General features: G+C 41.3%; 1 protein-coding gene across 1 annotated transcript in view; it reads left to right on the top strand.

Moving 5' to 3' along the window:
• GUCA1C (guanylate cyclase activator 1C) overlaps window positions 1-12,724 on the top strand; it is a 219,304-nt gene extending 206,580 nt beyond the window's left edge. Inside the window, exon 4 of the mRNA XM_073616093.1 lies at window positions 12,326-12,724. Within this exon, the coding sequence (XP_073472194.1) occupies window positions 12,326-12,459 (134 nt within the window). The 3' untranslated portion in view covers window positions 12,460-12,724. The remainder of the gene's footprint in view (window positions 1-12,325) is intronic.
• The last annotated feature ends 2,549 nt before the right edge of the window (window positions 12,725-15,273 follow it).

The following is a 15,273-nucleotide window of genomic DNA, read 5'->3' as shown; positions in this document are numbered from 1 at the left end:
TGTGTTGTGACCAAGCACAGTAACACACAGCGGCATAATAACATCAGTTTATAATGGCTTATCAGGCGCTCATCAGCCTAAAATTAGCCTATATATCCCTTATCAGGTTACATTCAAGACAGTATATAAGGAGAAGGACACATCTTCACAGCGTCACTAACATAAAATACAAAAAATATGTAAAACAGTATCATTGAAAACAACAACATCCTAACCACCTCATCTGCCTGTAAATAGCAGTTAACAATACTAATAGACCGCTACATACATCATTCTGTGAAGTGTCATTAGCTCATAATGTATTATTTAACCAAATTCTGTAAAGAACATCCTCATTACCTATAGGTCAACTCAAGTGGAATAAATGACAGGTAAATGCATGTGTAGCAACGTGTGTGAATGTATGCACAAACCTGCACATCCACACTAGCCCACCCCTAAATTATATACTATCAAAAACCAATTTTATCAAAGACCTATTTTATTGCATAATTGAAAAAATTGTATTGATAATAAAACAATCTATATATATTATTATTAAATTAACTCTGAAAACCGGAGGCTGCCTAATACCAACCTACGTGTACTGTACATGTTTAAAACAACCTACATGCCCAGATATAAAAGCCGAAAACAGCCTAATACCAACATACATGCACATAACAACCCAGTACCTAGTGCACATATGCTACTATATACTAGGCCCTACACAGCTGTAAAATCATCATAAAAATATACAAAATTAATAGAAGAAAATATAGAGACATATATTAAAAAGACTATCAACACACCTTGCCACCTCTCATTAACCTTGTATGACATTCTTCAAAGTATAACGACGAAAGGAAAAATACGCTTTTTGGTTGTCATGGACATTCTCAAGTTTCCAGGCAGAAAGAACAGTATATATAAAACTGCAGGCAGGGCACTGGACAACGCATTAGGGACAAAAGGGAGGTGAAATGATTTTATACAGTAATGTAATCTGTAAGATTACAGTGTACTGTATGTGTTCTGTATTTTTCACTTTTTGAATTTGCGTAACGATGCTCGCAGGGAACGGAGCCTGGAACAGTAATAATCACACACATAGGTTGGACTTATTTATTTTATTTATTTATTTATTTCAGGTACTTATATAGCGCTGTCAATTTACGCAGCGCTTTACATATATATTATACATTCACATCAGTGCCTATACCCTCAAGGAGCTTACAATCTAAGGTCCCTAACTCACATTCATACCTATACTAGGGCCAATTTGGACAGGATCCAATTAACCTACCAGCATGTCTTTGGAGTGTGGGAGGAAACCGGAGTACCCGGAGGAAACCCACGCAGACACAGGGAGAACATGCAAACTCCAGGCAGGTAGTGTCGTGGTCGGGATTCGAACCAGCGACCCTTCTTACTGCTAGGCGAGACTTGATGGATTTGTGTCTTTTTTCAACCTCACCTACTATGTAACTACAGTATCTCACAAAAGTGAGTACACCCCTCACATTTTTGTAAATATTTTATTCTATCTTTTCATGTGACAACACTGAAGAAATTACACTTTGCTACAATGTAAAGTAGTGAGTGTACAGCTTGTATAACAATGTAAATTTGCTGTCCCCTCAAAATAACTTAACACACTGCCATTAACCACTTGCCGACCGCCTAACGCAGATATACTGCAGCAGAATGGCACGGGCAGGCAAAATCACGTACCTGGTACGTGATCTGCCTCCTGCGGGCGGGGGGCGCATCGCGCCCCCCCCCCCCCCGGTGCACGAGGCGGTCGGCTTCGTTAGGGGAGAGATCCGAGGTGAGGGGGATGCTACTCATTCGTGGCCACCCTCTCACTATCGCTCCCAACGAATGACAATCTTCTTCTGCTGCTGTTATGTAAACAGTGGCAGAGGAAGTGATGTCATCTCTCCTCGAGTCGGTCTTTTTGTTCCGGCGCCGAGGAGAGAAGACATCAATGTGAGTTGCACCAACACTACACTAACAGTAGAACACTCTAGGCACACTTTTCACCCCCCGATCACCCCCCCTGTACCCCCTGTCACAGAGACACCAATAGCAGGTTTTTTTTTCTGATTATTGCATTGGTGTCAGTTTGTGACAGTTATAAGTGGTAGGGCAGTTAGTGTTAGGCCCCTTTAGGTCTAGGATACCCCCCTAACCCCTTGATCACCCCCCGTCGCCAGTGTCACTAAGCGATCGTTTTTCTGATCGCTGTATTAGTGTCACAGGTGACGCTAGTTAGGGAGGTAAGTATATAGGTTCGCCATCAGCGTTTTATAGTGTCAGGGACCCCCATATGCTACCTAATAAAGGTTTTAACCCCCTGATTGCCCCTAGTTAACCCTTTCACCAGTGATCACCGTATAACTGTTACGGGTGACACTGGTTAGTTAGTTTGTTTTTTATAGTTTCAGGGCACCTGCCGTTTATTACCTAATAAAGGTTTAGCCCCCTGATCGCCTGGCGGTGATATAAGTTAAGTTTTAGGGTCAGATAAGGTCTGCGTCGCCCCAGGCAGCGTCAGGTTAGCGCCAGTACCGCTCCCTTAGTGGTATAGTATCTGAACGGATCAATATCTGATCCGATCAGATCTATACTAGCGTCCCCAGCAGGTTAGGGTTCCCAAAAACGCAGTTTTAGCGGGATCAGCCCAGATACCTGCTAGCACCTGCATTTTGCCCCTCGGCCCAGCCCTACCCAGCCCACCCAAGTGCAGTATCGATCGATCACTGTCACTTAAAAAACACTAAACACACATAGCTGCAGCGTTCGCAGAGTCAGGCCTGATCCCTGCGATCGCTAACAGTTTTTTTGGTAGCGTTTTGATACAGTCGCTAACAGTCAGGAGCTTTTTTCCTGTGAGCCTCACTAGTGTACCACTAAATTTAGAGCCCAAAATGGCAAATCGAAGGTACACTAGTGAAGAGGCCTACACGTTTCTGAGCATGACAGATAGTGAAGAGGAAGTCACTCATCTGTCAGATTCAGGCTCAGAATACGATCCTGTAGACGACAGCGGCTCCATGACAGATAGCTCTGACGACAGAGTTGTGGTCCCTGCCAAGGTCAGGTGTACCAGACCCCGAATTTCTTCTGTCATTGATGTGCAAGAACCGCAGGTCCCTCGTATGGAGCAGAGCAGAACTAGCGCCGCTATTCCTTCTGGTGAACTGGCAAGCACCAGTGGCCTAGTACACCCTGGTCGTACATCCAGCACTGCAGTATCACGTGGTGACGTGGCGAGTCCCATAAGTGCAGTTCAAGCTGGCGAGGTGGCAAGCACAAGTAGTGTCCCGTTGCCACCAAGAAGAGGAACACAGGCCCGTCGTGCCCATAGTGCCCTTCCTGCTGCATTCGCCAATCCTAATTGGGAATCCACCACTTCTGCAGCACCCGTACTTCCCCCATTCACTGGCCAACCCGGCATTCAGGTGGAAACAGTTGATTTTACATCACTTGATTTTTATTTGCTGTTTTTCACCGAAGATCTCTATAGATCTATTGTGTACCAAAGCAATTTGTACACTGGTCAACACATCGCCATTATTCCCCAGTCCTCCCTTGCCAGAGATTGGAGACCAATTACGGTCTCCAAATTTAAGCTCTTTCTGGGCCTTTCCCTCAACATGGGCATAACCAAAAAGAATGCGTTGCGGTCATATTGGTCCACTGACCTGATTCACCATATGCCCTTGTTCTCTGCTTCCATGACCAGGGCACGATACGAGCAGATCTTGCAGTTCATGCACTTCAATGACAATGAACTCTGTCGTCCTCGTGGAGACCCTGGATACGATCGGCTCTACAAAATTCGGCCCCTCATAAACCACTTCGACCAACGTTTTGCAGACTTGTTTACTCCCCATCAAGTTGTCTGCGTTAATGAGTCCCTGATTAAGTTTTCTGGCCGCTTGTCATTCAAACAGTACCTTCCCAGCAAGCGTGCCAGATACGGGGTCAAGATGTATAAGCTCTGTGACAGGGCCACAGGCTATACATGTAGTTTTATGGTTTACGAGGGAAAAGATAGTCACGTAGAGCTGACAAACTGCCCTGACTACATAGGAAGCGCTGGCAAGATTGTGTGGGAATTGGTGTCACCCTTATTCGGAAAGGGGTACCACTTGTACATGGACAATTATTACACGAGCGTGCCACTTTTTAGTCATTTGTTTGATCAGCAGATTGGAGCATGTGGCACAGTGCGACCTAATCACCGGGGGTTTCCCCAGCGGCTTGTAGATTCCCGTCTTAGGCTGGGGGAGAGAGCCTGCTTGCAGTGTAATATTTTGCTCGCTATGAAGTGGAGGGATAATAAGAATATTTTCGTTCTTACCTCCCTTCATGCAGACACGATGGTCCAAATTACTACGGCGACTGGTGTTGTGGAGAAACCCCTCTGTGTCCACGAATATAACCAAAATATGGGAGGGGTGGACCTCAACGACCAGTTGTTGGCGCCGTACCTAGTTGCCAGACGCTGGTACAAAAAAGTGTCTGTTTATTTATTTCAATTGGCTTTGCTGAACGCTTATGTGCTATACACAGCTTCAGGACGGACGGATCCTTCCTTAAATTCCAGGAAGAGATCATCAGAGCCCTTATGTTTCCAGACGGTGCTCCACCTCACCTTCCCCAACCAAATGCAGTAAGCCGGCTCCCGAGTACCCCTACCCAACGAGCCCCCCAAAAAAGATGTCATATCTGCAGCAAGCGTAGATATAGGCGTGACACCCGCTATTGTTGTCCCTCCTGTTCTGACAAGCCTGGTCTTTGCATCGGTGAATGTTTTGAACGCTACCATACACTAGTATTAGCGTAGGTTACAGCACTGCACAGACTAGGACACACTTTCACAGGGTCTTTCAAGATGCCATCACATTTTGAGAGACCCGAACCTGGAAACGGTTACATATAATATAAAGGAATTTCCGCGCTCACAGACTAAAAAAGGTTTGCAGCCTCCCCTTACACACCCCCAGGGGGGTGAGATATAGTATCAAGAGCTTATGAATAGGGGCGAGTGGCGCTACCTGTATTGGATACCTGGTTGGATGTGTGCTCATATATAAATATATAAGGTGGGTGTGTGCCCAGTGGGGTTGATATCCCGTGCTACTGTGTGCAAAACCAGTGCCTCCTAATTCTAGGATATAAATGGCTACCCTTCCACCCAAATGTGAATTAATCCTGTAAAATATATAACTAAATAAATCAATAAATCAATAAGCATTCCATCTAGTGCGTGAAGAGGAATAAATAAATATATAAATTTCTAAGTGCAAATCCTTCTTCTCATAATTATACCTGTGCATTAATAGCATTAATCTGAAAATGCATCTTGACACCCAATATTACATGCAACCTCCCGTGCTCTCACCCGTAAGACTGAGCAGGTAGAGGGTGTAAAAATACGGTACTCCCGCATTAAAGAAGTGCAATCCTAGTGAAAGAATTGAAAAGGCGGGGCTACGTACTTACGTCACACACGGAAGTCGGAGGGAGTTTGGAGCGCAGCTGAGGCGCACGCCGCTCAGCTGAGTGAACACATCCACGAGCTCCTCTCCGGGCTTGATCTCTTTTAACGCAGTGTGATTGCCAGGCTCCTGTAGCAGGAGTTTGGAACTTTTTATATACTTTTTATTCGTTTTGTGCTGGTTTAACTAGCTTTTTAAATAAAATCATTTTACGGTATCACACTACGGGAGCCCTGTCTCTTTCTTATGAGGACAACCAGAATCATTTAAGGAGATACCACTTTTGGAGGGGAACCCCCGGGGACAACTCTACTGGAATCCTAGATGTCATCCACAGTCTGATACCACATGCCTATTACCCCTGCAGGGGTGTAGGGAGCCGGTGAGTGGGGATCCTTGAAGGGGAGCACCGCAAGTCACTGGATACAAAATTGATGCTATCACAAAAGTCACTATTCACAGGAATCCTATTTACGGTGGAACTTCATGCAATTTTATGCAATTATATCTATGTTGGAACTTTGCAATTTGGGACTTTTTCATATATGATCATTTTTATTTCAATTTTTATTTTTTATAGGTTTTTATTTCTTAGAGGTTTCTATTTTTTCAATTCTTTCACTAGGATTGCACTTCTTTAATGCGGGAGTACCATATTTTTACACCCTCTACCTGCTCACTCTTACGGGTGAGAGCACGGGAGGTTGCATGTAATATTGGGTGTCAAGATGCATTTTCAGATTAATGCTATTAATGCACAGGTATAATTATGAGAAGGAGGAATTGCACTTAGAAATGTATATATTTATTTATTCCTCTTCACGCACTAGATGGAATGCTTATTGATTGATTGATTTATTTAGTTATATATTTTACAGGATTAATTCACATTTGGGTGGAAGGGTAGCCATTTATATCCTAGAATTAGGAGGCACTGGTTTTGCACACAGTAGCACGGGATATCAACTCCACTGGGCACACACCCACCTTATATATTTATATATGAGCACACATCCAACCAGGTATCCAATACAGGTAGCGCCACTCGCCCCTATTCATAAGCTCTTGATACTGGAAACGGTTACAGTTACAAAAGTTACAGTTACAAAAAAAAGTGTAAAAAAAAAAAAGTAAAAAAAAAAAAAAAACACAAAAAATTATATAAAATAAAAAAACAAAAATAGTTGTCATTTTATTGTTTTTTCTCTATTTTCTCTTTATTGTTCTGCTCTTTTTTCCTGTATTCTATTCTGCAATGTTTTATTGTTATTATGATTTATCATGTTTGCTTTATAGGTATGCAATTTTTTTATACTTTACTGTTTACTGTGTTTTATTGTTAACCATTTTTTTGTTTTCAGGTACGCCATTCAGCTGCAGAGCGGATTTATTTATCTTGACAGCAACAATGTTTGCTCCCACAATACATAAAGCCGTGACTCCAGCGCTGTCGGAGGTGATTTCACCACCACAGTTACATACTTCAGCATATATGCCGAAGCATGGGGGCAGCAGGGGCGGAGCGATTTGCTTCTACTTTTTGCGGGAGGATGCCCCCATGCTTCGGCATATATATATTTTAGGCACAGGTTGCGTTAAATGTTTTATTTTTTACTATTTTTTTTGTACTTGCTTTGCAGGTATGGTAAGTCTTACTGTTATACTGTAATGTTACTTTGTTTTATTGTTAACCATCATTTGCTTAGCAGGTACGCCATTCAGTTGCAGTGCGGATTTATTTATCTTGACAACAACAGCGTTTGCTATCACGATACATAAAGCCGTGACTCCAGCGCTGTAGGAGGTGATTTCACCACCACAGTTAAAAAAAAGAGCATATATGCCAAAGCAGCAGGGGTGGAGGAGCGATTTGCTCCTACCTTTTGGGGCGGATGCCCCAAAACGGCGCATGTATGCCCATCATTAGAAGTGGGTGGATGAAGGGTGGTATTCTAATGGTGGGCATACCCACCGATCAATCTCTATTTTTCATTCAGCCCACAGGCTGCATGAAAAAAAAGTTTACAATATATGCCCAACAAGGACCAGCAACGTACTGGTATGTTGCTGGACTTTGAGTGGTTATACCAGAATGATGCCTGCAGGTTTAGGTATCATTTTGGTATCATTTTTTTCAGCCAGCAGTCGACTTTCATGTAAAAGCAATCCTAGCGGCTAATTAGCCTCTAGACTGTTTTTACAAGCAGTGGGAGGGAATGCCCCCCCCTACCATCTTCCATGTTTTTCTCTGGCTCTCCTGTCCCAACAGGGAACCTGAGAATGCAGCCGGGGATTCAGCCAGCTGACCATAGAGCTGATCAGAAACCAGAATGACTCCAAACATCTCTATGGCCTAAGAAACCGGAAGCTATGAGCATTTCATGACTTAGATTTTGCAAGATGTAAACAGCGCCATTGGGAAATTGGGAAAGCATTTTATCACATCGATCTTGGTGTGGTCAGATGCTTTGAGGGCAGAGGAGAGATCTAGGGTCTAATAGACCCCAATTTTTTCAAAAAAGAGTACCTGTCACTACCTATTGCTATCATAGGGGATATTTACATTCTCTGAGATAACAATAAAAATGATTAAAAAAAATGAAAGGAATGGTTTAAAAATAAGATAAAAAAGCAAAAAAATAATAAAGAAAAAAAAAGCACCCCTGTCCCCCCCTGCTCTCGCGCAAAGGCGAACGCAAGCATTGGTCTGGCGTCAAATGTAAACAGCAATTACACCATGCATGTGAGGTATCACCGCGAAGATCAGATCGAGGGCAGTAATTTTAGCAGTAGACCTCCTCTGTAAATCTGTAAATCTACTCTGTAAAGTGGTAACCTGTAAAGGCTTTTAAAGGCTTTTAAAAATGTATTCAGTTTGTCACCACTGCACGTTTGCGCGCAATTTTAAAGCATGTCGTGTTTGGTATCCATGTACTTGGATCATCTTTTTTACTTCATCAAACATTTGGGCAATATAGTGTGTTTTAGTGCATTAAAATTTAAAAAAGTGTGTTTTTTCCCATAAAAATGCATTTGAAAAATCGCTGCGCAAATACTGTGTGAAAAAAAAAAATGAAACACCCACCAATTTAATCTGTAGAACATTTGCTTTAAAAAAATATATAATGTTTGGGGGTTCAAAGTAATTTTCTTGCAAAAAAATTTTTTTTTTCATGTAAACAAAGTGTCAGAAAGGGCTTTGTCTTCAAGTGGTTAGAAGAGTGAGTGATGTGTGACATAAGCTTCTAAATGTTGTGCATAAAATGCCAGGACAGTTCAAAACCCCCCAAATGACCCCATTTTGGAAAGTAGACACCCCAAGCTACTTGCTGAGAGGCATGTCGAGTCCATGGAATATTTTATATTGTGACACAAGTTGCGGGAAAAAGACAATTTTTTTTTTTTTTTTGCACAAAGTTGTCACTAAACGATATATTGCTCAAACATGCCATGGGAATATGTGAAATTACACCCAAAAATACATTCTGTTGCTACTCCTGAGTACGGGGATACCACATGTGTGAGACTTTTTGGGAGCCTAGCCGCGTACGGGACCCGGAAAACCAAGCAGCGCCTTCAGGCTTTCTAAGGGCGTAAATTTTTTATTTCACCTCTTCACTGCCTATCACAGTTTGGGAGGCCATGGAATGCCCAGGTGGCACAACCCCCTTCCCAAATGACCCCATTTTGGAAAGTAGACACCCCAAGCTATTTGCTGAGAGGTATAGTGAGTATTTTGCAGACCTCACTTTTTGTCACAAAGTTTTAAAAATTGAAAAAAGAAAAAAAACATTTTCTTGTCTGTCTTCATTTGCAAAATACTCACCATGCCTCTCAGCAAATAGCTTGGGGTGTCTACTTTCCAAAATGGGGTCATTTGGGGGGGGTGTGCCATCTGGGCATTTTATGGCCTTCAAAACTGTGATAGGTAGTGAGGAGTGAAATCAAAACTTTACGCCCTTAGAAATCCTGAAGGCGGTGCTTGGTTTTCGGGGCCCCGTACGCGGCTAGGCTCCCAAAAAGTCCCACACATGCGGTATCCTCGTACTCAGGAGAATCAGCAGAATGTATTTTGGGGTGTAATTCCACATGTGCCCATGGCATGTTTGAGCAATATATCATTTAGTGACAACTTTGTGCAAAAAAAAAAAAAAAAGTTTGTAATTTTTCCGCAACTTGTGTCAAAATATAAAAATTTTCTATGGACTCAACATGCCTCTCAGCAAATAGCTTGGAGTGTCTACTTTCCAAAATGGGGTCATTTGGGGGGGTTTTGTGCCATTTTGTGATAGGTAGTGAGGAGTGAAATCAAAAATTTACGCCCTTAGAAATCCTGAAGGCGGTGCTTGGTTTCGGGGCCCCGTACGCGGCTAGGCTCCCAAAAAGTCCCACACATGTGGTATCCCCATACTCAGGAGAAGCAGCTAAATGTATTTTGGGGTGCAATTCCACATATGCCCATGGCTTGTGTGAGCAATATATAATTTAGTGACAACTTTTTTGTAATTTTTTTTTTGTCATTATTCAATCACTTGGGACAAAAAAATTAATATTCAATGGGCTCAACATGCCTCTCAGCAATTTCCTTGGGGTGTCTACTTTCCAAAATGGGGTCATTTGGGGGGTTTTGTACTGCCCTGCCATTTTAGCACCTCAAGAAATGACATAGGCAATCATAAACTAAAAGCTGTGTAAATTCCAGAAAATGTACCCTAGTTTGTAGATGCTATAACTTTTGCGCAAACCAATAAATATACGGTTATTGACTTTTTTTTACCAAAGACATGTGGCCGAATACATTTTGGCCTAAATGTATGACTAAAATTGAGTTTATTGGATTTTTTTTATAACAAAAAGTAGAAAATAACATTTTTAAGAAAAATTTTCGGTCTTTTTCCGTTTATAGCGCAAAAAATAAAAACTGCAGAGGTGATCAAATACCATCAAAAGAAAGCTCTATTTGTGGGAAGAAAAGGACGCAAATTTTGTTTGGGTACAGCATTGCATGACCGCGCAGTTAGCAGTTAAAGTGACGCAGTGCCAAATTGTAAAAAGTGCTCTGGTCAGGAAGGGGGTAAATCCTTCCGGGGCTGAAGTGGTTAATGTCTAAACCACTGATAAACTTATTTGGTTCAAATGGTGTCAAGTGCATGTGGTGGCAACCAGGTGAGGAGTATAAAGACACCTCCAAGACTACCACTGCCTTGCTAAAGAAGCTGAGGGTAAAGGTGATGTAGTTGCCAAGCATGTCTCCAGAGCCTAAACCCTACTGAGCATCTGTGGGGCATCCTGAAATGGAAGGTGGAGGAGCGCAAGGTGTCTAACATCCACCAGCTCTGTGATGTCGTCATGGAGGAGGGAGTGGAAGAGGACACCAGTGGCAACCTGTGAAGCTCTGGTGAACTCCATGCCCAAGAGGGTTAAGGCAGTGCTGGAAAATAATGGTGGCCACACAAAATATTGACACTTTGGGCCCAATTTGGACATTTTCACTTAGCACTTTTGTTGCTAGCGGTTTAGACATTAATGGCTGTGTGAGTTATTTTGAGGGGACAGAAAATTTACGCTGTTATACAAGCTGTATGCTCACTACTTTACATTGTAGCAAAGTGTCATTTCTTCAGTGTTGTCACATGAAAAGATAGAATAAAATATTTACAAAAATGTGAGGGGTGTACTCACTTTTGTGAGATACCGTATGTAAGTAATACATTGGACGGATGATCCAGCGGAGTACACAGCGGGGGACATCACAGGATCCTGGGGACAAGGTAAGTATGCTGTACATGGATCCTGCGAGTGTGGCTCGGGGTTACCACTTTTAGTAGTGAAAATTCACCCCAAGCCACACTTGGGAATACTGCCAGGGAGGTTAATGCAATGCAAAGGGACAGAGAAGTGTGACTGGGCTCCAATACTTTCCTTGGATTTTTTAAATAAATTATCCTTTAAAGCTGGATGAAGGATTAAGCTCGGGTTCACACTGCCTGTAACTTCAAAGTTGGACTCCAGTGTGTCTTTGGCTTGACTTGCATGCGACTTCTTTAACTTCTTTAACAGAAGTCAATGCAAGTCGGACCAAAAGTAGTGCACAAACCTTTTTCTAAGTCGGAGCAACTTGCACTAGAATGATTACATTGCACAAGGTCGGAGCGATTGTCCCATCAGTGTGATCCGGGCCTAAAACAGAAGCACAATTACATTTGTGAAAGTCCAGAATAAAATGTTAATTGTGAGCAAAAAGGTCAGAATAAGCATAAACTAGGCTCTATTTTTTTTTAGGTCTGCTGTACATAAGATTGCAAAAGGCTGATATCAAGTCAAATACGGTCTACGTGCATTTTTTACCTAAATCAGACTGTAATCTTTTGTTTCTATTCAGACCTGAAGAAAGAGATACCTGTAAGCCCCAAAACACATTGGTTTATCTTGATGATTACAAACTTTTAATCAGATTACAAAAATTTAATTCTGGCTTGTAACTTGTGAAACTGTGCTTCTATCTTTTATTTTGCACCCATGTTTCCATAAAGCCCACGTAAGACTCCTAGGACTACTGCCAACTGTCACAAAATACCTATGGTAAATAGATGTCTAGGTCTCTTCAAACTGATAAAGTAGGATGTCATGGTTGTCAAATTATCTGTGAAATAAATTAGAAAATGTCTTTAAAATAAAATAGAAAAAAGGAAAATAGTATCCTGGGTTAATACCAGCTTGCTGCTCCACCATATGTATTAATTTGCTATGAAAACACAGAATGCCCCTTATCGATTGCTTGTGAAAATCACCATATATATACAATGTATTAAATAAGCCTGTCTTCTCTTTAGGGGAACTGACATTAGAAGAGTTTATTGGTGGAATACAAAAGGATCCTGACCTTCTTGAGCTCATTTCTAAAAGTTTCGACCTCTCCAATGTGTTGAAAACAATACAAAATGGAAGACGGAGGAGTATGCCTTGAAGAATGTTTCCTATCTAGGATATCTCTACACGTCTTACTACAAGAATATGCCTTTCTGCAGTGAGAAGATGTCATGTTGAATGAGGATTTTCCCATTGATCTCTCAGAGATTATAAGAAGTAGAGCGGTAGTAAGACATAAGTGGTGCAATCTTTCAAAGACTTCTCTTGAAGGAATAATACATTTACATTACGTAATATAACAAGGCTGTACAAGGCTTCAGTAGGCCAGGGAAAAGTAATCTTTTTGATATTAATTGATTCAAATCCAGTTTAAATGGATTTAAAAGGAATTGACTTTCATCTGGATTAGTTAGGATAAAAGGAGGGGCTGTCTGACCTTTTTGTTTAACTAACTGCTACTTTCATGGTAACCCGACAGACTTTAAAAAAAAAAAGTTTCTGAAAAGGTCATGGTCATTCTGACAAAAGATAAAGATGACGAATAAAAGACAATTGGATGCATTGCAGCATTTTATTCTTATTTAAACTCGCCTGGAAAGAAAACTGTGGCAAACAACGTGCAGATCTCAGGGGCATGATCTACGTGTAAATGTTGATCATTTATATCTTTATGGTTATAATACACATTCTTGTTTTTTCCTCTTTAAAAATATATATTATGTTTTAAAAATACACTTGAACAACACGGGTCATAGGTTTAATAGATGCTTATTAATAATATTTGAATTTTTGAAATAGATTGTAGAATGGTTAGATCCTCTACTTTAATGCAGTTTGTGTCCCAACTCAGCAATTCCTTATCTCTATTGGGATACAGACTGCAATCAAAACCAGACACTAGTTATAGGCCTTTCCCATTCTCTAAAAAAAAAAAAAAAATCTGTTAATATGTGTGCTCACATTATTCAAATTTCATTTCTTTCTGTTCTATAGGACACCCAACAAACAGATACATAATGTTTGTAATTATGTAAAACGATGGTATTGTAACCTGCATTTTCAGTCTGTGAACAGTGCTCATGTGTCAGATGCTATAAATATACAAATAATGGTTTAAGAAAATCATTAGACATTATTTTTGGTTTTGAGAACCAGCCTCAGGTGACTGCTGCCTGTGAGAAAACACAAAGCCTTCCAACTAGAAGTTTTTTTGTTTTTCTTTTTAGTACCATATTGTACTATATTGCGATAGTGGCATCATGGTAGTAGTGAATGTGAGGAGAATGCATCAAACTACATTTTGCTTAGAATTTAACCTATAGAATGCCCTGCAGGAATTCATGCATGCCAAATGTAGAAAGCACCCCATCTAGGTAATAAAGATCAATACTGTGATCACACACCAGCAAACACCACAGATGTATTTATGTAATCTCCTGAGCTCCAGATTAACAACACTCAATCCAGACAAAGCTATATAGCTAATAAAGCTGAATCCCTTGTCTGGGTCAGCCTGCACACGTGCCTGACCACATATCCAAGAACTGGAATTTGTAGGTACAGGACCTCTTTAACCACTTTATGCCACTCCAATCCTGTCAGGCCATTTTCAGCGGTGATAGTTTGTCTTACGATTACTCCACCATGCAACACTCTACCAAAATTAATTTTACATTATTTTTTTATACAACAGATAGAGCTTTCTTTTGGTGGTGTTTAATCTGCTGTCCATTTAACACATATCTACAGTGGCTAAAGGGTGAGTTTAACATATACGTCACTGGGCAGCTAATGTTTCTGTGCTGAGAGCAGGCTTCCAGCACAGAGACAAGCTGCCAAAGACATATGAACAATATTAGTGGAGTGTTTATGGGACATCATTGGCGTGCGATCGATCGCATATAAAAAACATCAGTTTGGAGAGTTATCATCAGAAAATTGAGTACCTATTGCAAAAGACAAAGCCTTTGTTGACCATACATAATATGTAAGGCAGTGGTTGAACGGGCCAAATTTCAATCCATCTATGGTAGGCTTAAGTTTTCCAATTATTACTGTAACTTCCCTGTAAAATGTAGTAGCATTGCCCTGAAATTGAATTGTGTGGAATGCCTAGATGTCATTAATAAACCCCAAACATTTTAAACAATACCAATATCTTTGGTAGTCGGTGGCATAGGTACAGTAGCAAGAAAAAGTGTGTGCACCTCTTGAAATTAACTGTTTTTCTGCAGTAATTTGCCATATTATGAGATCTGTGCCTCATCTAAGTCACAATAATAAAACACAATGTGCTTAAGCTGATAACACACAAACAATTCTAATTTCTCATGTCTTTATTGAACACACCCATTAAAAACTCAGGCCGGGTTCACACCTATGCGAATTAGATTCGGGTTTCTCCGCATCCAATTCGCATAGCAGGTGATTGTGACTTGCTCCTTTTGGAGCCGGGTTCACATATCTCCGTTGCGGCTGCGGAGCGCACTGCACAGAAACACTGTGCGTATTTGGCTCCGATGCAGGGCCCAATTCAGGCATTGAATTGGCCCTGATTCATCCCTGAAACGGGGAACAGGGACGCACAGTGCTCCTGTGTGATCCGCAGCAGGTTACAGTGTGAACCCGGCCTTACAGTGCTAGAGGAAAAGGTGAACCCTTGGAGTTAAAGTGTTACTAAACCTACTACAGTAAAATCAGTCTGTATATGCAGTAAAGCATACTTTTTATACTCACATGCAAGCTGCACATGCTCAAATTGGTGTGTATTGCTACACACTTGGGAGGATGCATGTGATCATCACAGGGCCAATCAGCCCTGTCCAGACAGGGGGTCAGGGGGTCAGGGTCAGGGGTCTTGCAGTCTCATTGGACAGTCAGAAAACAAGTGCTTGGCTGGACAATGATAGAA

Source organism: Aquarana catesbeiana, linkage group LG02, assembly GCF_042186555.1.
Source record: "Aquarana catesbeiana isolate 2022-GZ linkage group LG02, ASM4218655v1, whole genome shotgun sequence".
Lineage (NCBI taxonomy): Eukaryota > Metazoa > Chordata > Amphibia > Anura > Ranidae > Aquarana > Aquarana catesbeiana.
The sequence above is the reverse complement of the archived record's forward strand: the minus strand, read 5'-3'. Positions and strand labels throughout refer to the sequence as shown.